The sequence below is a fragment of the Peromyscus maniculatus genome, chromosome 8 (genome assembly GCF_049852395.1).
Source record: "Peromyscus maniculatus bairdii isolate BWxNUB_F1_BW_parent chromosome 8, HU_Pman_BW_mat_3.1, whole genome shotgun sequence".
In the NCBI taxonomy this organism is placed as follows: Eukaryota; Metazoa; Chordata; class Mammalia; order Rodentia; family Cricetidae; genus Peromyscus; species Peromyscus maniculatus.
The window spans coordinates 102,331,998-102,356,355 of NC_134859.1; the positions used below are offsets into that span (position 1 = coordinate 102,331,998).

General features: G+C 46.7%; 2 protein-coding genes across 3 annotated transcripts in view; both read right to left on the minus strand.

The window, feature by feature from the left end:
• Nucleotides 1-5,904: 5,904 nt before the first annotated feature.
• On the minus strand, nt 5,905-8,126 carry LOC102910178 (CMRF35-like molecule 8). Its single transcript, XM_076577791.1, has 4 exons — nt 7,711-8,126; nt 7,009-7,121; nt 6,043-6,283; nt 5,905-5,923 (listed from the first exon to the last, which is right to left on the minus strand). Exons 1-4 carry the CDS (start codon nt 8,124-8,126, stop codon nt 5,905-5,907), a joined length of 789 nt encoding a protein of 262 aa, XP_076433906.1.
• Nucleotides 8,127-11,177: 3,051 nt separating this feature from the next.
• LOC102927763 (CMRF-35-like molecule 4) overlaps nt 11,178-24,358 on the minus strand; it is a 39,226-nt gene continuing 26,045 nt past the window's right edge. The window contains exons 1-4 of one of the 2 annotated variants that reach the window (XM_042283074.2): nt 15,654-15,973; nt 14,601-14,966; nt 12,668-12,782; nt 11,178-11,413 (exon numbers count right to left, since the gene is read on the minus strand). In XM_042283074.2, the coding sequence (XP_042139008.2) occupies nt 11,266-11,413; nt 12,668-12,782; nt 14,601-14,966; nt 15,654-15,714 (690 nt within the window). In that variant the 5' untranslated portion in view covers nt 15,715-15,973 and the 3' untranslated portion in view covers nt 11,178-11,265. Of the gene's footprint in view, nt 11,414-12,667; nt 12,783-14,600; nt 14,967-15,653; nt 15,974-24,358 lie in introns of those variants that run through there. The other variant, XM_076543694.1, reaches the window with a different exon arrangement.

Genomic DNA, 24,358 nt, shown 5'->3' on the forward strand with positions numbered 1-24,358 from the left:
GGTGGTTGCAGCCTTGGGGTCGGGGGAAGAGCTGTTAAACTGGTAAATCTGTCAGTACCCTAGTCACCAAACACCATCTGAGAAGGATAAGTATCACCTGAGTAAGCAGGAGTGAAACAGCTTTCCAGCTACCTAGGCTGTCCCAGGTTACTCTGTGGTCATTGGGGACAGAGGTGCCAAGGCAGGACCAGTCTTCAGCGACCAAGCCCAGAGGATCTAACTGACTTTCCTGTTGGGGAGGAATTTGGGGAGAGTGGCCTACCTTGTCTTGGCAAAGTGGGCAGTCAGCTCCCCAGAGTCCTGCTTGTCCACAGTCTGGACAGGGTCTTGTAGCAGTTCAGGTGCAAAGCAGCTTTCTGCTCCGTGGCCAGTTTCGCCACATTTAAAGTAGGTGGAAGTTCTTCTGTGGCCATCCATCTTTCTTGGAGGAGATACAGGATGCTACCAGGAGCTGACATGTCTCTATCCTGAGAAGCTTTTTTATTAAAATGCCATATCCTCAGATCTGTGCAGCATTTGAGGAACAGGGAATCATTATCTGTTAGGTTTATCTAAACCAGAAAAATGATGTTTAGGCTTAACTTTGAGAACATATATATAAGCTAAATCTGAATATACCAAGGAAGTTGACCCTTTATGAAGTAACTGACAGTTAACTTGTAAGTCTTAGTGAAACATTATAGGACATAACAGTTTTCTGTATAACTTAGTTTACGAAATTAGCTACAGCTTATCCATATTAGTAAAATCAAGAAGGTCAGGCATATATTTTTAAACTGCTCTTTGTTAGCCTGAATATACCTTAGATAAGGGGAGATCTTTTGTTCAGGTCATTATCTTGCTGCATCATAAAAGAGAAATATCTCAGTCTCTGTTTTTCGACTGTGGTCCTAAGACAGAGAGCATAATCATAATCTGTGGAAGGCAAAATCAAGTTTTAACGTAAACAATTTAGTGTTTCTAAAATCAGTATCAAGGGGTTTACTCTTAGGCTACAAAATCTGGTTGCCAGCGAGATACATCCCTGTTCATGAATGCATGGAGATACAGCTTTAATACCTCAGTAAACCAGCATTGTTTTAAATTCTATCTTTCATAAAAATTATTTTTATGACAGGACAGAAATTATCATATAGAAATCTAAAATATATTGGAGACCTAATGTCTCCTTGGAGGGGTCACTCCATGTGGTCACCTTTATTTAAGATGGCAATGAAGTCATATGACATCCCTCTTTTCAACCTTAGTCAGATGGTGGCTGCCCACATGGCTAGCTGTACTTAATTACGGTAGTGGCAGACCATGCATTGTTTTCCAGAGCAGTCCCAATCTGGAGTTACCAGTTTTAAGTTAATTTTTTGTTACAGATTTTAAACCATACCCAATTTCTTAGCGTTTTTTTTAAAAATAAGGTAGAACAGTATAAAACAACTTTCTCCATAATTACATCAGCTTCAGGGCCAGAAAAGCCCAGAGGCTGACACACAGAACAGGTACACTCAGACATCCAAGACCAATCAGAAACAAGCACGTAGTGGCCACATATTTACACACCCAACTGAGTCTGAGGCAAACCCACAGGTACAGACACACACACACACACACACACACACACACACACACACACACACACACACACTAGACAGGACTTCTTTTTTTTTTTTTTAAGATTTATTTATTTATTATGTACACAGAAGAGGGCACCAGATCTCATTACAGATGGTTGTGAGCCACCATGTAGGTGCTGGGAATTGAACTCAGGACCTCTGGAAGAACAGTCAGTGCTCTTAACCTCTGAGCCATCTCTCCAGCCCCTAGACAGGACTTCTTAACAGAAAGACAAACTTTCCATGGGAAACCATGTCAGGTGACCAACTTAAAAACCCTGAAATAAGAGTTTACAGTATAAGAGACCATAGGAATAAAAGACTCTTTCTGCAGTGAGGAAATTGAGAGTGAAAATGAGGTCATCTGCAGGTCATAAGAGCCAGAGAATACAGCTAGCTGGCTGCAGCTAAAACTGTGGGTCTCCCAAGCTGTTGGGGGAGGGGAGCCAACAGCCATGTGCTGGGCATGAAGCAGCGGTGTCTCTGGCTTTCACTTACACATTGTAACAAACAGAAGAAGGAGACATTTATGCAGTTCAGGGTGGGAGAGCAGGCAGGAGCAGAGAACAGATCTATAGCGGAAGGAATCCCAGTGTGGCCAGAACAAACGCCAAGGAAGTCCGGTGGGCAAAGCCAAAGTCCGCACCCTTCGGTGGGCGCTGTCAGAGTGTGCCACTAAGAGAAAACAGCAGGAACAGCAGAGTTAGTGCATCAGAGAAACTGAGAGAGTGATTGAGTGAAAGGTCATCTTGCAGCAAAAACATGAGAAGCTGGCAGGCAGATGCGCAGAGAACAGGGGAAGGGGGCAGAGACCAGACAAACAGGGAAGGGGCGAGAATGCAAAGCACGTAATCCTGGATGAGGAAAGTTCAAACCAATATATGGTATGAGACATCCCCAATTTGGATGAATTTCATAGGAAACACCCTAAGGATGTCTGAGGATCGAACTTGGACCCACAAGTACTCATTCATAAGCTTTTATCTGGAGACTGGAGGCTACAGAAATGAGTCGGGTTCTATAAATTTACAGCCAGGAGTGGTATGTGACATTGCCTCTGTGCAGAACATCTCCAGCACAAGGGAACCCCAGGTCCCTGCTCCAGAAGCGAGCTGGAGTTATCTGGCACTGTAGATACCTGGCAGGTCTCCAGAAGTCTTTGGCCCCAGGGTCAAAGACTCAGAAGAGATCCTGGATCCCTTATAGACTTTTGGTTTGAAAATGGGTGACTTACCGAGCCAAAGTTGGTCCGGTGTGTTGCCGGAGGGCTTCTCTCCAGGTTCCCCAAGCCCCGCAGTCCCACAATCCACATATAAAATAATCACTCAGACGCTTATATCACTTATAAACTGTATGGCCGTGGCAGGCTTCTTGCTAACTGTTCTTTTATCTTAAATTAACCCATTTTTATAAATCTATACCTTGCCATGTGGCTGGTGGCTTCCCAGCGTCTTCACATGCTGCTTCTCCTGGCGGTGGCTGCAGTGTCCCTCCTCCTTCTTCCTGTTTCCCCAATTCTCCTCTCTCTTTGTCCCGCCTATACTTCCTGCCTGGTCACTGGCCATCAGAGTTTTATTTATATAGAGTGATATCCACAGCACCGGTGTGGTGGAGGTCGGGGAAGGTAAGAGGCAGTGGATTCCCAAGGGCCATGTAGTTGCAGGAAAGACTCAGCGCTACCCAGGCTCGGCACCAGATGATAAGTATTTTGAATCCCTGATATTCTCCACTGATACAGTAAACCAAATCAAGCCAAATTAATAAGGCCGGGTTTAATCTGAGCAAAGCATTCCCCTGTGATCTTGGGGGAAGAGGAGCAATCACCTGGCAGATCTATGGACCAGAGCTTAAAACCCCTGTAGGCTCGGACTTGAGTAGCTCCTGGGAAGGAGCTACCCCTTGGGAGGCTTTCTGAGGGTCAGGGTTTGGAGAGGGAGGAGGGAACTGAGGCAGAGCCTCCAACGGAACACTTACTCTTTTTTTCTTGTTTGTTTTTATTCTTATATAGAATCTTTATATATATATATATATATATATGTCTGTGTGTGGATGTCCATACCTGCGGTTCTAATTCTATGAAAAAAAAAAGAAAGAAAGAAAAAAGAAAAATGGAAGGAAGAGAATAGACCATCAAGGGGAGGAGGGGAACACATGCCTGAGAGAGTGGGAGGGTGGGGTTGGAGGAGGACATGATAGAGTGATGTTGTACATGTGTGAAATTATCAAAGCCTAAGATATTCTATTAAATGTATGTATATGTATTTATTGGGCACATTTTTTTTTATGTGTTTGACACAGCACAAAGAGTTTTCTAGAAAAAAAATCTCAGAGTGTCCTCAGAAACACATATTGTCCTCTGCCACCAGAAGAGCTGTGTCCAGGGACATGGACAGGGCTTCGATGTCAACAGACCTCACTGATTCTCATAATCAGGACAATGCTGCTTCTTCCCAGAGCACCTCTGAGGCCTGTTCACCCAGAGGACTGCACTGAGCATAATCAGGAGCAGGGGCACCTCCAGAAAGACCAGGAGCTGGAAGTAGATGCTGCTAACAGGGGCCTGTGGGGACAAGGTCACAATAAACTCCCTTCCCAGAAGGTGATGTTGGTGTCCTATACTGTGTACCTATCTCTTTACCCAGGTGTGTGTCCAAGGTGTTCTTTTCAGGGACAAGGACAAGGAACCCTGCCTGATTGAACAGTGTGACTGATTGTCAGGGACAAGGACAGAATCTCTAGTTAGTGGAAAAATACAGACCCCCAATAAGACAGGGAACTAGATCATCTTACAGTCAGGTTGCCTAGCAACAGGACATTGAGTCAGAGCCCTTGACCCTCTCACCCTGTAAACATCCTATATAAACATCCTGTTAGCTTGCCCCACCTTATGCAGATGACAGCTTCTTGCTCCCCCCACCCTGTGGAACTATATAAACCTTTGTGGAAGAGAAATAAAGTTGCACCTTGATCAGAATCTAGACTTGGTGTCTTTGCTTTGTATCTCCTGTCCCTACATTCCTTCCTTAGGGTGGTCGAGAACCCATTGAAGCCCTGCAGGCGGGGCAATTGATAGCCCAAGAATTAGCCTGGAACTGTGGGTCTAGCTCAGTCTCTCCATGGACCTCCACTACTAAGGCCTCTATCCAGGCAGGCACTGCCTCCTCTACCCAGGCTCCCAACTCTCTTCTAAACTGAGTTTTCCTATTTCCTCCTGGTGGCTCTTATTTGTTATTTATTTATTTATTTATTTATTTATTTATTTATTTATTTATTTGGTTGGTTGGTTATTTGGGGGGGCAGGGTCTCACTTTTATCTAGCCCAGGCTGTCCTGGAACTCACTATATAGATCAGGTGGCCTTGAACTCACAGAGATCCACCTACCTCTATCTTCCATGTACTGGTGTTAAAGGCTTGCGCCACCACAAACCAGTGACTGTATTTATTTTCCTTAGTTAATTAATTAATTTACTGATATGTATGTGTATGTGTTCAAGTGTGTGTATCCAGGTGCACATGTGTGTGCATGAATGTGCAGCCCAGATGATAACCTTGGATGTCATTCTTCAAGAATCATCACCTTGTTGTGTTTGTTTTGAGACAGGTACCACATTGCAGCTCTGGCTTGAATGGACTTTGGTGTGTATTCCAGGCTGGTCTTAAACTCAGATACTGGCCTGCCTTTGCCTCCCAGTGCTGGATTATAGACATGAGTCACCACACCTGATCCATCTATCTTCTTATCTGACAGGATCTCACATTGCCATAGAGCTTGCCAAGGAGTCTAGGCTGGCTGCCGAGTGAGTCTCAGGGATCCTCCTGTCTCCACCTCCACAGCTCAGATAATTCAAGTGTTTGCCACCATGCCCAACATGTGGGTGCTGAGGCTCGAACTCAGATCCTTTACCAGCAAAGCCGTCTCTTCAGGCTCTGGGTCTATTTGTGTAGTAACCTCTTGACAGGAAACTAACTCCATCTCAGCACGTCTGGGTCTGGGTGTCATTGCTGTGCCCCAATCTGTAGATGAGCAACTGTTGCTCACAAGACGCTCCCCCAGGTCAGTGTGGGACTGGAAGATGCAGGAGACGCCCAAGGAGGGAGATCCAAACCCTTCTACCTCCACCCTCTCAGCATTACCCCCACCCACAGTCCAGAGCCCTCAGGGTCCTCACCGGGGCTGTAGGCTGGGACCAGGAGTTGTGTCCTCTGTGGTCACGCTGAGCTGAGTGTGCACTGGTGAGGATGTGGGGGACCCCAGGGTATTTGCTCTGTTCTCGGGGCTAGAGCCTGTGACAGGAGCTAAGGATGGAAACACAGACTGTCCCAGTGACCTCCACTCCGTGTCCTCCCCACTGAAACCTCTGCAGTTCTGCTGCACACCGGTCCCTAGGGACACGGTGGACCGCTGTGTGACAGCCTACAACCCCATGGCCCCACCAAGTCCTGGTCAGGGCTTCCCTCCCCAGGCCTTCCCATGGTGCACTGGGGCTGGTTGGCACTTTCAAACTGGAGGCCAGTCTTCCTGCAGAGGAGAGTGTAAGTGTCAGTGACAAGACACTTGGTGCCAGGTCCCTTCTGGCCTCAGTGACACCTTTTGCCTCTTTGTCTTCCATCCTTCTGGGGACAGACACAGAGTGGTGGGACTCTGTCTGCCTGGCCCAGTCATTCCCACACTGTCACCCAGACAGGCCACTGGACACTCTTCTCTGAGGAATCGCCAGGTGGAAAGTTCTAGAAAGAGAGATGCTTGAAGGACCCTGTGGAGAGTCGCCTCTGCTGAGGGGAACTAGAGACACCAGTGGGATTTGGTTCCACACTCCTCACTATGAACCCACAGAGGATGTTGGAGGGAAGCTTTTATGAGGTGGCAACAAAATTGAGAACCAGAACAGGAAGCTGGTGTGGGGATGGGAGCCTGTAATCCCAGTGCCAGTGAGGCAGGAAGATCAGTCATTCAAGATGAATCTCAACTACACAAAAACTGGGCTACACAAGACCCTCTCTCAGAATAGAAAAATACTGGGATAACAGAGCAGTTCATCGCCTTCAGTCCCCACCACCACCCGGCCCTTAAAGGGAGGCACTAATTCGGGTTCTGTAAACAAGGGAGGCTCCATTAGGGGAGAATGACTGCAGACATGGAGAACATTGGGACCAGAGGAGCTGAGAGTCTGTCTTCCATCCAGCTTCACCCTCTGCCTGCGAAGGGGCACTTTTCGAAATTCTCTGAGTTTCTTCCTGCAGTAAATGGTTCCTGGGAAAGGAGGATGCAGGGTAACTTGGAGGTGTTGAATGGAATCCTCAGGGATCAAGTACCCCAAAATACAATCTACCCTTCTTCTTGTGTCCCTAGTTCCACTCAGAAGCCCCAGAACCACTGTGATGAGGCTGGCACCTCGGTACCTCCATGGAAGGGAAGTGTCCACTTGGGCCCAGGCCAGAGCAGCATTTGAGAGAGGGGAGTAGATGTGCTGGGTTCTGTTTCCACATGAGAGGGGGACAGGACCAAGTGAGACCTGGGAGAGAGGACTTGTCTGCTATCAGGGCAGGAAGTCACAAAGAGCCAGTGGTTCAGGACTTGTCTTTGGGCCTGAGACTGTCACATGGCACACACAGAGAGTCTCCTACAGGGGCTGCTGAGAGAGCTCGGTGGGGACAGTCTCTGCTTGCCAAGCCTGAAGACCTGAGTTTGAGCCCCAGGACCACACTGTGGAGGGAGAACTAAGTGCCAGTTCTCTGATTGACACACACCAGGGATAGTCCAAGTAACTAACTAGATAGATAGATAGATAGATAGATAGATAGATAGATAGATGGATGGATGGATGGATGGATGGATGGATGGATGGATGGATGGATGGATGGATAGATAGATAGATAGATAGATAGATAGATAGATAGATAGATAGATAGATAGATAGATAGATAGATAAATGTGATAGAAAGTGAGTTTCTAAAGAAGTCAGGTTTCACATTGGGACTGTGTGTACATGCACACACATGTATTGGTATACATATACTATCACACATACCAACCATGCTCTCACAAAGGCACACTAGGACTCACACTCCCTGTGGCCTGAGTCACTGATTCACCAAGCTCACCATGCTATTATATCTGGCTTCCTTCTTTCATGAGGGAATGACTGGCCTGGACTCAGGATGCCCTGACATGAAGAGGGCTTATCTGGGACCACGGACACCACAACTTTGAAGAAGTCATCTATCCCCAAGGAGGGATGGAACTTCCTCAAGGAGTCATCAAAAAGCAGTATATCCACTCCACATATGCAGGTGCCTGCATCCTCCAGGGTGAGGTTCTCCAAGGTCACTGTGAAGATGAGGGTGGCTGGATGGTCCCTGATGGACACTCGGCCATTCCCAGCTTCTTTTGAGGCTCTGGTCCTGACAATCTCTTTACATGCTGGTAGCAGTGACACTCTGCACCAGTATTTCTTATTCTTGTGTTCCTCCTTGTACTGACACCGCACACTCAGGGACTCCCCCACTGTGCCTGTCATGATGCTGGGCCACATGAAGGGAGACAGCCTGGAAAACACAAGCCCCAATTCTGTACCCTCACAGCTGGGTGGGGGTCAGTCCTCCCTTGGTCAGGTCTTAGAGAGCTGTCTGCTCTGGAGAAAGCATCCAGAAAGGAGACAGGCTTTGTTAGACCCAGGAGTCAGGACTGAGGTGAGCGCCTGTGTTGTCCTGAAGAGGGGGCGGAGAGGTGGCTTGTCCCTTGAGAAAGGAAGGGCCCAGGAGGAAACAATGTGTGTGTGTGTGTGTGTGTGTGTGTGTGTGTGTGTGTGTGTGTGTGAGAGAGAGAGAGAGAGAGAGAGAGAGAGAGAGAGAGAGAGAGAGAGATGGATGGACAGACAGAGACAGAGAGACAGATAAAGAGACAGAGACAGAGAGCTGGTGGGAGGGATTCTTTACATATGTATATATGTGTGTGTATGTCTCTGTGAGTGTAACATGTATCTGTGCAGGAATCAGTGCTTATAAAGATTTGGTATGCAAATATATGTGTATACCCAATAAAGATTGTTGGTGTTATGACAATGTCTGTCACAGCTAACCCTCTCAGCAGGTCCTGACTGTCTCAGGTGTGGTAGTCATGACTGTACTGTGCACTGAATCCTGACAGCACCTGTGAGGTGATGCTGGCCACTCCTGCCCACCCCTACTCCTTGTCTTCACTCTGGGCCCATCTTCCTCTGCTGGCTGCTCTCTCCCACCTCCCATCCCCCATCCTGCCCTCTCACTTACTCCAGGAGATCCCCTTTCAGAGCTGTAACCCCATCCCACCCCCATCCCTGTGCTCACCTGGGACCTGCAAGAGGAGCAGAGCTGAAGGCAGCCACACTCCCATCACTCCTGGGGTCATTTCTTCAGCTCTGTTGTCCTCTGCCCACACCAAGCCCAAGAGGAGGAGGGGCAGTGTTCTTCCAGAAAGCCCAGTGTTCACATGTCAAGTTCTGCTTTCTGTCCTCTGCTTCCTGCTCCCCTGGGAGGCTCCAGATGAACTGGTACAGGAAGTGCTCTGAAGATGGTCCAGGACTCAGGGGTGCAGGTTCCTATCACTCCCAGTGAGGGACACATCCCTGGCCATGGATTGAGGATGTCACCTGTCCCCCAGCCTTCAGCTAAGGGCTTCACAACCTTCCCACCTATGGCCAGCCTTTGAGAGCCTCTCCATTTTTGTTCATGCTGTCCATCCTCTGTGATAAGCCACTTCCTGAGCTGACTTGAGATCTGTCCATCTTATCTTGCTCCATCTCTGTGAGGAGAGGAACCACCTCCTTCACTCTTGTGAATCCCACACCATATGTGCCTTGTTGCTCCAGTGAAACCCTCTTGAGTTCATTGTGAGTGGGAGGTTCATGGCACAATTCTGATGGATGCTTGTCAGGTCTCCTCTTCGTATCTTGGGTCTTGTTAACCCCCCAGGTGGTGAACATGGATGGTAAACACATTGTCACGTCTTGTATTCCTCTTCTCATTTATTCCCCATGGGGACTTGTGCAGTACTGGGACTGAGCAGAATGAAGGTATTGGGGGCCTTCTGGAGAGCCTGCTCCAAGGCCACCTCCAGGGTAATGCAAGAGAATCCACTAAGTTGGCATGGGCTAGACTGTTTCTATCTGAGAGTATTTAGAAATAAGTTTTAATCATCTCTTACTGGTGAAATAAGGAAACACACATGCTCTCTGATGTTAACTTTCTCTTTTACTTAATCTTAATAACCAATTAATGGGCTCTGACTCACCCTGTCTCCACACAGCTACATATCTCCACACTGCTGCATACAGCTGCAGATCTTTACAGACACACATCTTTTCACATGGCTACACAATTTCTTAGACATACATTTCTCTTCTCCATCTCTTTTCTAGGAAGCTTCATCTTCCTTGTCTGCACACAGCCACAGCTAAGCATCATTTACACAGCCCTCTCTCCACACAGCTCCTAGGCACAGCTCCTCCAAGTAGCAGCAGCTCTTCCACACAGCGCTCGCTCTCTCTCTCTCTCTCTCTCTCTCTCTCTCTCTCTCTCTCTCTCTCTCTCTCTCTCTCTCTCACACACACACACACACACATACTCACTTCCACATGATTTCCTCACTCTTTATTTACTCTTTCACTTGCTCAGGTTCTCACACTTCTCTCATGCTTCTTTTTCTCCATCTCTCAGCACGTGCGTGCGCACCTGCGCTTGCACGCACGCTTGCATGTGCACGCGCGCCCCCGCGCGCACACACACACACACACACACACTCACACACTCACACACACAGTTCCACATGATTTCTTCACTCTTTACTCAATCACTCTCTCACTCTTTCACCCACTTATTTCCTTACACGTCATGCTTCTTCATCTCTCACTCAGCACACACACACACACACACACACACACACACACACACACACACATTCTGCAGCAGCTCTCACATAGCTCTACACAGCTTTCTCTCTTCACACCGATGCTGCTGCTCCCTCTCGGCCAAACTCTGGACAATTATAAGTCACATTTTCAGCGTGCTACCCATTCTCAACACACAAGATAAGCCACTTAGTTTCTCCTAGGCTGGTAATGGCACATTGACCCAGGCACATAGCTCTAAGTTGGTGAGGGTCCAAGACATGAAACAACCAGCTGAACCTTGAGCTGTCAGGGTACTGTATGCACCAGCAACAGAGAGGGAACTACTGCAAGGACTGAGTCTTGATGGAAACAGCCTGGCCTTGATTCAGCAATGAACAACATCTGGGAATTAGTCTGTGTACATTCTGTAGGGGCAGCTTAGTCTGCTTTGGACTAGTTCTAAGGTCTTTGCATGATATGTAAAAGTTGTTTTTGAGACTGAGAATACTGTTACTTTCCTATGTCACTAAGGAAGAATATTCTGGTGATATTTATGTTCATCAGAATTAAACTGCTTAAACAGAAATCTACAGCTAAGTAATGATGTTCTATTAAAATGTGTATGTATATGTATTTATTGGGCACATTCTTTTATGTGTTTGACACATCACAAAGAGTCTTCTAAAAAAAAATCTCAGAGTATTCTCAGGAAAACAGTTTTATTTGTTGTCCTCAGCCACCAGAAGAGCTGTGTCCAGGGATATGAACAGAGCTTTGATGTCAACAGACCTCACTGATTCTCATAATCGGGACAATGCTGCTTCTTCCCAGAGCACCTCTGAGGCCTGTTCACCCAGAGGACCGCACTGAGCATGCTCAGGAGCAGGGGCACCTCCAGAAAGACCAGGAGCTGGAAGTAGATGCTGCTCAGCAGGGACCTATGGGGACAAGGACACAATAAGCTCCCTTCCCTGAAGGTGGTGATGGTGTCCTGCACTGTGTGTTGGTCTCTTTACCCAGGTGTGTGTCAAGGTGCTCTTTTCAGGGACAAGAACAACGAACCCTGCCTGATTGAGCTGTGTGACTGAGCCCAAGAGTAGCCTGGAACTGTGGGTCTGGCTCAGTCTCTCCATGGACCTCCACTCCTAAGGCCTCTATCCAGGCAGGGGCTGCCTCCTCCACCCAGACCCCAACTCTCTTCTAATTGAGTTCCCCTATTTCCTCCTGGTGGCTCTTATTTGTTATTTTGCTATTTACTTATGATTTTGGGGGGTGAGGGGCACAGGGTTTCTCTATTATGTATCCCAGGCTATCCTGGAACTCACTATGTTGACCAGGATGGCCTTGAACTCACAGAGATCCACATTTCTCTACCTTCCAAGTACTGAGGTTAAATGGTTGTGCCGCTACAGACCAGTGGCTGTATTTATTTTCAATAATTAATTATGAATTAAATAAAATTAATTAATTTGCTGGTGTTTTGTGTCTGTGTATGTGTGTATGTGTGTGTGACTGTGTGTTTATGTAGGTGCACATATATGTGCATGAAAGTGGAGACCAGAGGAATCCCTTGGGTGTCATTACTCAAGAATGATTACTCATCACCTTGTTATGTTGGTGTTGGGACTGGTCTCACTATGCAGCTCTGGCTAGAATGAAATTTGTTATGAAGTCCAGGCTGATTTTCAGCTCATAGACTGACCTGCCTTTGCCTCCCAAGTGCTGGATTAAAGACATGAGTCACCACACCTGATCCATCTATCTTGTTAATTGACAAGATCTCACATTGGCCTAGAGCTTGTCAAGTAGGCTAGGCTGGCTGGCCAGTGAGTCTCAGGGATCCCCCTATCACTACCTCCACAGCTCAGGTATTTCAAGTATATGCCAACGCGCCCGACATGCGGGTGCTGAGGCTCAAAATTATGCTCTTGTACCAGTAAAGCCATCTCTTCAGGCTCTGGGTGTGTTTATGTAGTAGGCAGGAAACTAACTCCATCTCAGCAGATCTGGGTCTGGGTGTCACTGCTGTGCCCCAATCTATAGATGAGCAACTGTTGTTCACAAGACACTCCCCCAGGTCAGTGTGGGACTGGAAGATGCAGGAGATGCCCAAGGAGGGAGATCCAAACCATTCTACCTCCACCCTCTCAGCATTGCCCCCACCCACAATCCAGAGCCCTCAGGGTCCTCACCGGGGTTGTAGGCTGGGACCAGGAGTTGTGTCCTCTGTGATCACGCTGGGCTGAGTGTGCACTGGTGAGGATGTGGGGGACCCCAGGATATTTGCTCTGTTCTCGGGGCTAGAGCCTGTGACAGGAGCAAAGGATGGAAACACAGACTGTACCAGTGACCTCCACTCCGTGTCCTCCCCACTGAAACCTCTGCATCTCTGCTCTACACGGGTCCCTAGGGACACGGTGGACCGCTGTGTGACAGCCTACAAGCCCCATGGCCCCACCAAGTCCTGGTCAGGGCTTCCCTCCCCAGGCCTTCCCATGGTGCACTGGGGCTGGTTGGCACTTTCAAACTGGAGGCCAGTCTTCCTGTAGAGGAGAGTTTAAGTGTCAGTGACAAGACACTTGGTGCCAGGTCCCTTCTGGCCTCAGTGACACCTTTTGCCTCCTTGTCTTCCATCCTTCTGGGGACAGACACAGAGTGGTGGGACTCTGCCTGGCCCAGTCATTCCCACACTGTCACACAGACAGGCCACTAGACAGTCTTCTCTGAGGAATGGCCAGGTGGAAAGTTCTAGAAAGACAGATGCTTGGAGGACTCTGTGGAGAGTGGCCTCTGGTGAGGGGAACTAGAGACACCAGTGGGTTTTGGTTCCACACTCCTCACTATGAACCCACAGATGATGTTGGAAGGAATCTTATATGAGGGGGAAACAAAACTGAGAACAAAAACAGGAAGCTGGGTGTGGGGTTGGAGCTCGTAATCCCAATGCTAGAGAGGCAGAGTCAGGAAGTTAAGTCATTCAAGATGAATCCCCACTACACACTACAGTTTGTGGCCAGCCTGGGCTACACAAGACCCTCTCTCAGAAAAGATAAATACTGGGAACAACAGAGCAGTTCATGGCCTTTAGTCCCCACCACCACCCGGCCCTTAAAGGGATGCACTAATTCGGGTTCTGTAAACAAGGGAGGCTCCATTAGGGGAGAATGACTGCAGACATGGAGAACATTGGGACCAGAGGAGCTGAGAGGCTGTCTTCATCCAGCTTCACTCTCTGCCTGTGAAGGGGCACTTTTGGGGGAATCTCTGAGTTTTTTTCCTGCAGTAAATGGTTCCTGGGAAAGGTGGATAAAGGGGAACTTGGAGTGGTTGAATGGATTTCTCAGGGATCAAGAACCCCAATATACAATCTACCCTCCTTCTTGTGTCTCTGGTTCCTCTCAGAAGCCCCAGAAACACTTTGATGAAGCTGGTACCTCAGGACCTCCATGGAAGGGAAGTGTCCACTCAGTCCCAGTTCAGAGCAGGCTTGGAGAGAGGGGAGCAGATACTCTGGGTAATTTTCCCACATGAGATGGTGACAAGACCAAATGAATCCTGGGAGAGAGGACTTGTCTGCTATCAGGACAGGAATTCACAAAGAGCCAGTGGTTCAGGGCTTGTCTCTGGCCTGAGACTGTCACATGGGACACACAGGTCAGCTGATGTGATAGCTCAGTGGATAAAGACTCTGCTTGTCAAACCTGAAGACCTGAGTTTGAGCCCCAGGACCACACAGTGGAGGGAGAACTAAGTGCCAGTTCTCAGACTGAAACACACCATGGGCTAGTTCAACTAAGTAATTAACTAACTAACTCACTACCTACCTACCTACCTACCTACCTACCTACCTAACTAACTAACTAAATAAATAAATGTAATAAAAAGAGAGATTCTAAGAACTAAGTTTCCACATTGTGCCTGTGTGTACTGGCACACACATGTATTGGTGTACATACACTATCACACTTACCACACATACTCTCACAATAGCACATGTGGACTCACACTCCCTGTGTCCTGAGTCACTGATTCACCAAGCTCACCATGCTATTGTATCTGGCTTCCTTCCTTCATGAGGGAATGACTGACCTGGACTCAGGATGCCCTGACATGAAGGGAGCTTACCTGGGACCACGGACACCACAACCTTGAAGGAGTCATCGATCCCCAAGGTGGTATCGGTTTCCCAGAAGGAGCCATTGATAAACGGTATGTCCACCCCACACTTGTAGGTGCCTGCATCCTCCAGGGTGAGGTTCTCCAAGGTCACTGTGAAGGTGAGGGTGGCTGGATGGTCCCTGATGGACACTCGGCCATTCCCAGCTTCTTTTGAGGCTCTGGTCCTGACAATCTCTTTACATGGTGGTAGCAGTGGCACTCTGCACCAGTATTTGTTGTTCGTCTTGTATTTCTCCTCGTACTGACACCGCACACTCAGGGATTCCCCCACTGTGCCTGTCACCTTGCTGGGGCCACGCAGAGGGACACAGCCTGGAAAACACAAGCCCCAATTCTGCACCCTCACAGCTGGATGGGGGTCAGGCCCCCCTTGGTCAGCTCTTAGAGAGCTGTCTGCTCTGGAGAAAGCATCGAGAAAGGAGACAGGCTTTGTTAGACCCAGGAGTCAGGACTGAGGTGAGCGCCTGTGTTGTCCTGAAGAAGGGGCGGGCAGGGGGCTTGTCCCTGGAGAAAGGAAGAAACAACAAGTGTGTGTGTGTGTGTGTGTGTGTGTGTGTGTGTGTGTGTGTGTGTGTGTGTGTGAGAGAGAGAGAGAGAGAGAGAGAGATTTTATCTATGTAAATATTGAGTGTATGTCTCTGTGAGAATCAGTGCTTGTGTGTATGTTTGGTATGCACACACACATGTATGCAATACATGTGTGTACACAATAGAGATTGTGTGTATTATGGCAATGTCTGTCTCAGCTAACCCTCTCAGCAGGTCCTGACTGTATCAGGTGTGGTAGTCATGACTGTACTGTGCACTGATTCCTGACAGCACCTGTGAGGTGACACTGGCCACTCCTGCCCACCCCCACTCCTTGTCTTCATTCTGGGCCCATCTTCCTCTGCTGGCTGCTCTCTCCCACCTCCCATCCCCCATCCTGCCCTCTCACTTTCTCCAGGAGTTCCCCTTTCAGAGCTGTAACCCCACACACACCCCCATCCCCGTGCTCACCGGGGACCTGCAAGAGGAGCAGAGCAGAAGGCAGCCACACTCCCATCACTCCTGGGATCATTTCTTCAGCTCTGATGTCTCCTGCCCACACCAAGCCCAAGAGGAGGAGGCGTGGTCTCCTTCTAGAATGTCCAGTGTTCACATGCCCAGTTCTGCTTTCTGTCCTCTGCTTCCTGCTCCCCTGGGAGGCTTCAGATGAACTGGTACAGGAAGTGCTCTGAAGATGGTCCAGGACTCAGGGGTGCAGGTTCCTATCACTCCCAGTGAGGGACACATCCATGATCAAGGATTGAGGATGTCACCTCTCCCCCAGCCTTCAGCTAAGGGCTTCACAAACTTCCCACCTATGGCCAGCCTTTGAGATCATTTCCTTTTTTGTTCTAGCTGTCCATCCTCTGTGATAAGCCACTTCCTGTGTGGATTTGAGGGCTGTCAATCTTATCTTGCTCCATCTCCGTGAGGAGAGGAACCACCTCCTTCACTTTTGTGAATCCACACCATATGTGCCTGTGTCACTCCAGTGAAAGCCTCTTGAGTTTGTTGCGAATGTGAGGTTCTCGAACAATTCTGATGGATGCTTGGCCAGTCTCCTCTTTGCATCTTGGATCTTGTTAATCCTCCAGGGTGGTTGTATCGATCACATACCCCGGTTACAGGGGAGGAATAATCACTCTTGATTCAGACTTGGTATAACACTCATTTATTCACACAGTAAGATTACAAACACTATTCATCCTGTCTTCCAAATCGAAGCAGGAGTACCTCTCCAGGTGTACAGGTCCAGACTCGCCACGTCTGTTCCTCTGGATCTTGGTCATCCTTCCTCAGGTCAGCCACGTCTGCACTGGGGACAGGATCTCACGTCTCTGGCGGAGGAGAGTTGTCTCGAGTGAGGGCCTGACGAGCTCTGTTGGTCGGGTCTGAGGCTTCATCTTTTATATTCTTTCCTGGCTGGGTTTCTAGTCTTATTCCTACTTCCAAAAATAGCTTATAGCTTATCACTACTCCATTCGTGGTTTGCTTACATCATTCTATTGCTTGTCACTCCTGACCAGGGTTGTTCACCCTAGGCCTTACATGTGTTCCTTACATTCCATCCCCTGATGCCTGAAATGTCTTCAACATAAAAGGCATCACATGAAGTCGCAGCCTGGGAATTTACAATATATTATCCTAACTTGTTAATCCTAGCATTCTTATCCTTCTCATTCTGGGTGGTTTATTTTTATGCTTTTTCTATATATATGTTTATATAACTTCAACCAAGTGCTATAAGCTGCAAATTCTTTTAACATATATATAACAAAATCTCTACACAATATTCTAGTACATATGCTTTGTAAATACATTGGTTCTCCTGTTTCCCACTGTGGGTCATTCAGGAAATTTTATCAATGCTTATTATTGCTTCATCAGGATTATGTTTTAGCCATGCTCTATATGTTTCATATATTCTGTGATTACCATGGCCCACATATGCTGCAGCTAAAGCGGTGCTTATAGGTAGGGCTGCATCCATGTTATTTCTGTGAATTTCATACATTCCATTCACTCTATATATACTAGATTGCATGGTTCCATAATATCTCATGTACGCTAAAGCGGTGCTTATATGTAGGGCTGCATCCATGTTATTTCTGTGAATTTTATACATTCCATTCACTCTATATATACTAGATTGCATGGTTCCATAATATCTCATGTACGCTAAAGCGGTGCTTATATGTAGGGCTGCATCCATGTTATTTCTGTGAATTTTATACATTCCATTCACTCTATATATACTAGATTGCATGGTTCCATAATATCTCATGTACCCATCTCCAATTAATCTCATATCATGTGTACCTCTATCTATTGGCAAGTGGAACATTAAGTGCATCAAGAGCATTGGGAGGTTGTCTACCTCACCCAGTTCTGATAGATAGAACATTGCATATTTATGGGCGCAGTATTTGCATCCCTGCATCGTTCCTGCCATAGATAATATACCTATTCTATAGAAAATATCAGACAATGGTTCCATATATTTTTGGTATGTGGTATATAGTAAATTACACATTCCATTTTTACTAAGTAAATCGAAGCATCTGCCTGACAGATTCCAAAGTGGGTTTCCTGTTACTTGATTCCTGTAAGACATCTTAAGCATGGAGTTATTATCAAGCATTTGATTTTTTCAGACAAACATAAAGCAATACTTATCCCTAAAATTACTAAAAACCAAAGGTTGCTACCTTTATCCATGTGTAAATTGGTGTACATATTAGATCTAATCTGACTAATCTGCCTAAATAATCCCAAAAGCTGCATTTCTGCATCTGTTTTGCCCAGTCCTTGTGTATGTATGTATTTGTTCTTAACAGATTCACTAGATTATGCATTTGTGCTTGTGATGGATGTATGGCTGCATCTTGTTCCTTAATTTTGTTATGTATGGATTCTAGTTGTTTCTGATTGAAATCTGCAATGTGTTGTAACTCCATTGCTTGTTTTACAAATGTTTGGTGATGTTCTAATTCTGTTGGGTCATTAAATAAGTGTGAGCCATCAAAATAATGTTTCTCTTCTAGTGTTAAGGTGGTCACTCATTGTTTGGTTATGTTTTTACCATCATAATTAGTGAAATTCATTTGTAGGATGCTACAGGTGTACCATATAGCATCCTGATTCTGTAATATTGAATGTTGTGATATCATCATTCATTGTGGTTTCATTAAGATTTATGCAGCTAACTAAAGTAGGTAAATATTTAGCACATATTAAGAAAGTGTAATCTCCTGTATCTTCTAGTGACTGTGTGATGGTAGTTACTGCCAAGTGACCTTGGGAACCTCAGTAACAGCAGGGAGGTTAGGCTGAACTCAAGTGCATTTTTGGAAAAGATCTGTGGGTCATTTGCTGTGGGAGGTTAGCAGCATGGCCATCAATCTGGCTCCTGGAGAAGGCATGTCTACCAGACAGATCCTGGAGCCTTGGATCACAGGAGTAGGATGGACCGTGGCTACTGGGTGTGACAGATTCTACATGACGTTGAGGGGACACTGTCCAAGTTAACTCAGTCACAGCTATTTATTGGGGGCCATAGAGGTTTCCTAGTGAGATCTGAGCTTGCTTTACCCAGCAGGACTGCATAAGAGAATGAATGGACCACAGACCTGGGTACCAGGTGTTTGGAAGGGTCTATACTTGGTTGTATTGAGCAAAGAGATGGTCTTTTGCCCCTCCCCTTGGCATCGTTATAAAAAGGCCTTTTGAATAAAGTTCTGGGCTAGTAGATAAGCATCCAGGCCCTCCTAAGGCTATCCTGTGTTTCTGTCTTTCTCTCTTCTGTCTATATTTGTATCTAAATCTCTTATCCCTCACTCCTCAAGAGAACCCAGGCAGAGGTGGGGGCACACAGTCATCAACATCAGGGATCTTTTATTTCTTTGGACATTCTGACATCTTTCCAAAGAGAAAGCTTTGATTTTAACTGTAGAGGGTATTTGATTTTTGTTTTTAATTAAATTAATTAAAGTTTTGATACGGTTTCTCTGTATCCCCGGCTGGTTTCCAACCCTTGATCCCTCTGTGTCAGCCTCCAAAGTGCTGGGGTTATGTAAGGGTTCTGTATAAGAGCAGCTGGTCTGGCGCCTTAATACGTCATCAGCGGTGACTGCATCCCAGCCCACAAGCCGGACATGCACCCCACCCTCTCTCTTTGTAATCTCTCCATGCTCGCTCCATCTCCCGGTCTTTCTGTGTGTCTCTCTCTGCTCTTGGTCTCTCTCTGTCTCTGCATCTCTCTCTGTCCTATCCCCTCTTCTCTCTGATAAAGCCTATTCTAACTCTGGTAACCATGGCTCATGACTCTTCTTCTCATGACTCTTCTGCTCATGACTCTTCTGCTCGTGACTCTTCCGCCATCGACCAAACCAGCGCAGTATACCCTTTCAGTTATAGGGATATGCTGCTACATATGGCTATCATTTTTATCTTTGGTTTTTTTCAGACAAGTTCTTACTATGTAACTCAGATAGATTGAAACACTCTATATAGGTCAGGCTGGCCTTGTACTCATGGCCATCCTCCTGTTCAACCTCCTGAGTGTGGGATTAGATACATGTGCTACCATGTCTGCCTTGTTTGTTTACTTCATAGAATTAATTTCTGTGACTGGGAAGACAGGTAAAGTGCTGGAAAGTATGTGAGGCCCTGGCCAATCAGCCATGAGTGACCCTAAGTCACAAAAAAAAAAAAAAAAAAAATCCCAAAGTGGACAGTGCCTGAGGAACAACACCCAGGCTCTCCACACTCAGGTGCACTCATGCACACTCACACACACCCATACCACATGTGCATTCACATATGATGTGCATATGCCCCCACCCCATATGAACACACACTAGCACACAACATTTCTGCATTCTAGACCCTCCTTCACCACTACTACAGCATTTACTCAAGGACATCACCTTGAAGGAATTATAAATGTTACTGAGTCAAAAGCACTGGTCAGAGGAGGGATCTTTGGTATAGACATCAGAAACAAGGAAGTTAGTTAGCCTTCAGAAAGAAGTAAACGGGCAAATTTGTGAGAAAGAGCTGGTTTTGACAGGAAAGATGGAGCCACGGAGATTTGGCAAAACAAAGAAGGAGAATGGCAGAAGGAAAACTTGTTTTGCTTCCTCCCCTTCCTCCTCCTCCTCTTCTCCTCCTCCTCCCCATCCCTCCTCGGTGTCATCTTCCTGGTCTCCTAGAGACAGGGTCTAGCTATGTATCCCTGGCTGACCTGAAATCAGCTGTAGTCTGTCTGGTCTCAAACTTGGCCCAAGGTCAGGATCACCCTGCTAGGTTCTTCTGCATTCTTCAATTTTAGGAAAGAGGGTGTTGACCTGGTCAGGTCGTCTAAGAGGACGTAGAAAACAAAGAAGGAGGTCATGAAGGTCAAGGCTAGGCTAACAAATGACGTCCAGCTGCTGGGCTGCTGCTGGCTGCTGCTCAGTTTGGAATCTGATGAGGCATGAAGTCAAACACTCAGGTTGGACCATCTCCACACTTAGACACTGCTGCCTGGAAGGAGACCCCAGAAATCAGGATCTTGAAACAGGATGAAGCAGGTGGTGAGTGACACTCTGGGAAGGAGATTTGAGGAAGGCGGTAGCTTGGGGCAAATGTTCCCCTCTCCCCAGAGTGAGCAGAAAACAGAGCTGGAAGCAGAGCAGTCATGTCCACCAACCCGTGATCTCTTAGAATCAGGGCTCACACTTGCTGTGTTCTTAGTGCCTTGCCCATGGTAGCTATAGGAAATACAACTATACATTTGACAGCCACCTTCAGAGACTAGAGAAATTAGTGACTTACTTTGGTGTTCCGCAAAGTCTGGTGAGGTACAGAGTCCACACAGCCAGGGCTCCAGGCTTCTGCTGTCATCCTGTTCTGTGAACTCTCGAGAGTTGACTTAATCTGCACATTGAAGATGGTCATTAGTGCAAGAGTCACATTACTGCAAGGGTAGAAAGGTGATGGTGAGATCTTTCCCCAGGGGTGGGGCAGATTCACACTCCACCACACCTGTCTGAACAACAGAGCCACAGAAGCACATAGAGTTGCTATGGAGAAAAGAGGAAATGGAGAAGACAAAGGATGGGCTTCTCTTGCCTCTTGCCAAAATCCACCCTACAGTGAGAAGCAAGAATCTCACTGAGAAGAGGAACAACCTACCTACAGATACTGAAAGAGGAAGTGTGTGTGTAGACACATCATGTGCTCATCACTGCAACTCCACAGCCACAGACACATGCAATGCACCTAGCAGGCCATCTCTGGACCTGTGGCACCCTCCCTGTGTCTCTTCAGGGTCTTTGCTTGTGATCTAGGCCTCTCCAAGGAGCAGAATGCATGCAGGTCCCTCTCAGACAGTGGAGGCAGGTGCAGCAAGCACATGCCTACTGTGCGCTGATTGACAGACTGAATAAACAGCAAAGGGAAGAAGGAGGTGGAGCACCAACATCATGTCTCTGCTTTCTACTCGTGGATGCAGCGTCACCAGCCACCTCACACCCACCACTGTGCATTTTCCATCATGGCGGCTCAATTCCTCCAAACCATGAGCTCAAATTACCCTTCCCTCCTCAAGCTGCTTTTGGGCCATTATTTGGTCACAGTAAAGAGAAAAACAGCTAACACAAGACCTTTGGGAAGGAAGGGAAGAAGAGAAAGAATAGAAAGATAACAACAGAAAGAGAGATTGATGACAGTGTCTAGTAAGTTGTTGTCAACTTGACACAAAGTAGAGACTCCCAGAAGAAAGAACCTCTATTGAGCAATAGTCTCCATCAGACTGGACCAGCGAGCATGTCTTTAGGGATATTTTCTTCATTGCTAATTGATATGGAAGGGGTCAGCACACCATGTGTGATGCCACCCCTGGACAGATAGTCCTGAGTTCTACAAGAAAGCAGGCTGGTCAAACCATGAGGAGCAAGCCAGTAAGCAGCATTCCCCATGGCCTGTGCTTCAGTTCCTGCCTCTGGGTTCCTCCTGAGTTCCTGCATGCTTCCTTCAAAATGTACTTGACATGGAAGACAAATAAAGCCTTTCCTCCCAGCAAGTCGGTCTTGGTCAGTGCTTTATCACAGCCACAAAGCTCAGAGTAGAACAGATAGTTAGATGGATGGATAGATCAGAGAGACAGACAGGTCTGTTTACCTCACCACTTGACTGACACACAGGGTGGCTTTTTCCTATTTGTAAGTGACATAAACTCTCTCCCTCATGATCCAGCTTCTGCCTCTATCTTGATCCCCTATTCTCAATCATTCTCTCTTATATTTATTTATTTTCCCAGGACTGGGGATCTCTGTGTAGTCCTGGCTGTCCTGTAACTCGCTCTGCAGACCAGACTTGCCTCAAATTCACTGATAGCCACCTGCCCCTGAATCGCAAGTGTGGAGATTAAAGGCATGAATCATCACCACTGGACGCTCAAGATCCTCTTTATTGGTCACTATATTCAGCCTCAAAAAAGGCAGATCCAGATGGAGAAAAACCTCTAAACAGGTTACAGTGTGTTTAAAAATGTACTTGGGAGAGAAAAGAAAAGGAATATAGACATTCACACACACACACACACACACACACACACACACACACACACACACACTCACTCAGGTATATATTCAAAAAAGTAACCATTAATCTCAAAATATCTTACATTGGTATGGATTTTGGTTTATTGACACAAATTTAAAGCTAATTTTGTTATACTGTATTTATGTTTCTATTCTTTTGTGGGGAATTGTGTTTATACAGCTCATTTATAAATGTAATGTGTAATTATGAAATACAGATTAATAGTTAGCTACCTATTACAATCAGTCTTATAGGTCAAGTTAGGTATGTTATCAAGGTCATACACAGATATATTTAGATAGACAGATGGTCCTTGAACACTTCAAAGACCTACAGAATATGGCATTTAATGTGTTTAATAGCCTAAAACTTTTCATAACAGTGAGACAGTTCTGTTCCTGGCAGGACTAATCTACTTCAGAGAAGATGATGGGCATTGAAGAAACTCCATAAGGAGTTTGCATTCTTTGTGTCAAAAGCTAACCACTGGGCAAAGAAAATCCCCTTGCCTCAGTTCCTAACAGTATACTATCTTTGGGAGTCTGTTTTCAAGTTCCTCGTGACTTTACCCAGCAGATCCTCATAGTAAGGATGATTAGGACCACGGGCCTGAGTGCAGGTGTCTGAGATGGTCTGCACTTGGTTGTGCTGGGGGGAGGTCTTTTGCTCCACCCCTTGGCGTCTCTATAAAAACCCTGAGGCAGAGATAGTCAGGGCCTGTTGGAAAAGGTTCCAGGCCCTCTTGAGGTTATCCTTTATTCTCTATCTGTTTATCTCCACAATATAAATCCATCTATCTAATATTTCCTGCTGCTCACACTCAAGAAAACTCTGGGGAGCTGTGGGGTTGGTGGGTAAATGCCCCACAACTGTCCAAACTGGATCAGCAGGACACACAAAAAAACAACTGCCAAACTTTGCCAAGACAAAATTCTCTGCTTCTGAAAAATATCTATTAGGTATGCTAGGCCTGTAGGCCAAAGTTAGATGCTCAAACGTTACAAAAGTTGACTGTCCAGATAGTCAAATGTCCCTGTTGCTAGGTAACATTTCATTCTTCTGTGTTCTTGGATGGAGTTTGTCTTAGTTTGTGTTTCTGTTGCTGTGAGGAGACACCATGACCACAGCAACTCTTATAAAGACAACATTTAATTGAGGTGTCTTGCTTAGTTTCAGAGCTTCAGTCAATGGTCCTCATGGCAGGGAGCATGGTGGTGGGCGGGGAGATGTGGTGCTGGAGCTGAGAGTCCTTCATCTTGACTCAGAGGCCAGAGGAAGTCGACTGACTGCCACACTAAGTGAAGCTCGAGAAAAGGACCTGCAAGCCGCCCCACAGTGACACGCACTCCAACAGAAGGTGGTGTTGGTTTTATTATTATGCGGCGCTGTTCACCATGAGAGAAAAGCCATGAGACACAACAAACCCCACTATGAGGGTTTATTAGAAGGGAGGGACAGGAAAGGGTGTGCTCAGGCCTGTTTGAGAGACATGTGCAGAGAGAAAGGAAGAAGAAGGGGGAAGAAGAAGAAGGAACAAGTCTGTAACCTGCTTTTTATGGATTGCTTTGCACATGCACTTAGGGCTCCCA

Coding starts and splice junctions, on each gene's coding strand:
- LOC102910178 (XM_076577791.1), bottom strand. CDS start 8,126: ATGACAGGCACAGTGGGGGAGTCCCTGAGTGTGCGGTGTCAGTACAAG. Junction 7,122..7,710: donor AAGCCAGATATAATAGCATG/GTGAGCTTGGTG, acceptor CCTCTCTCCCAG/GTCTCACTTGGTCCTGTCCC. Junction 6,284..7,008: donor GACACTTCCCTTCCATGGAG/GTACCGAGGTGC, acceptor GCCTGTCTGGGT/GACAGTGTGGGAATGACTGG.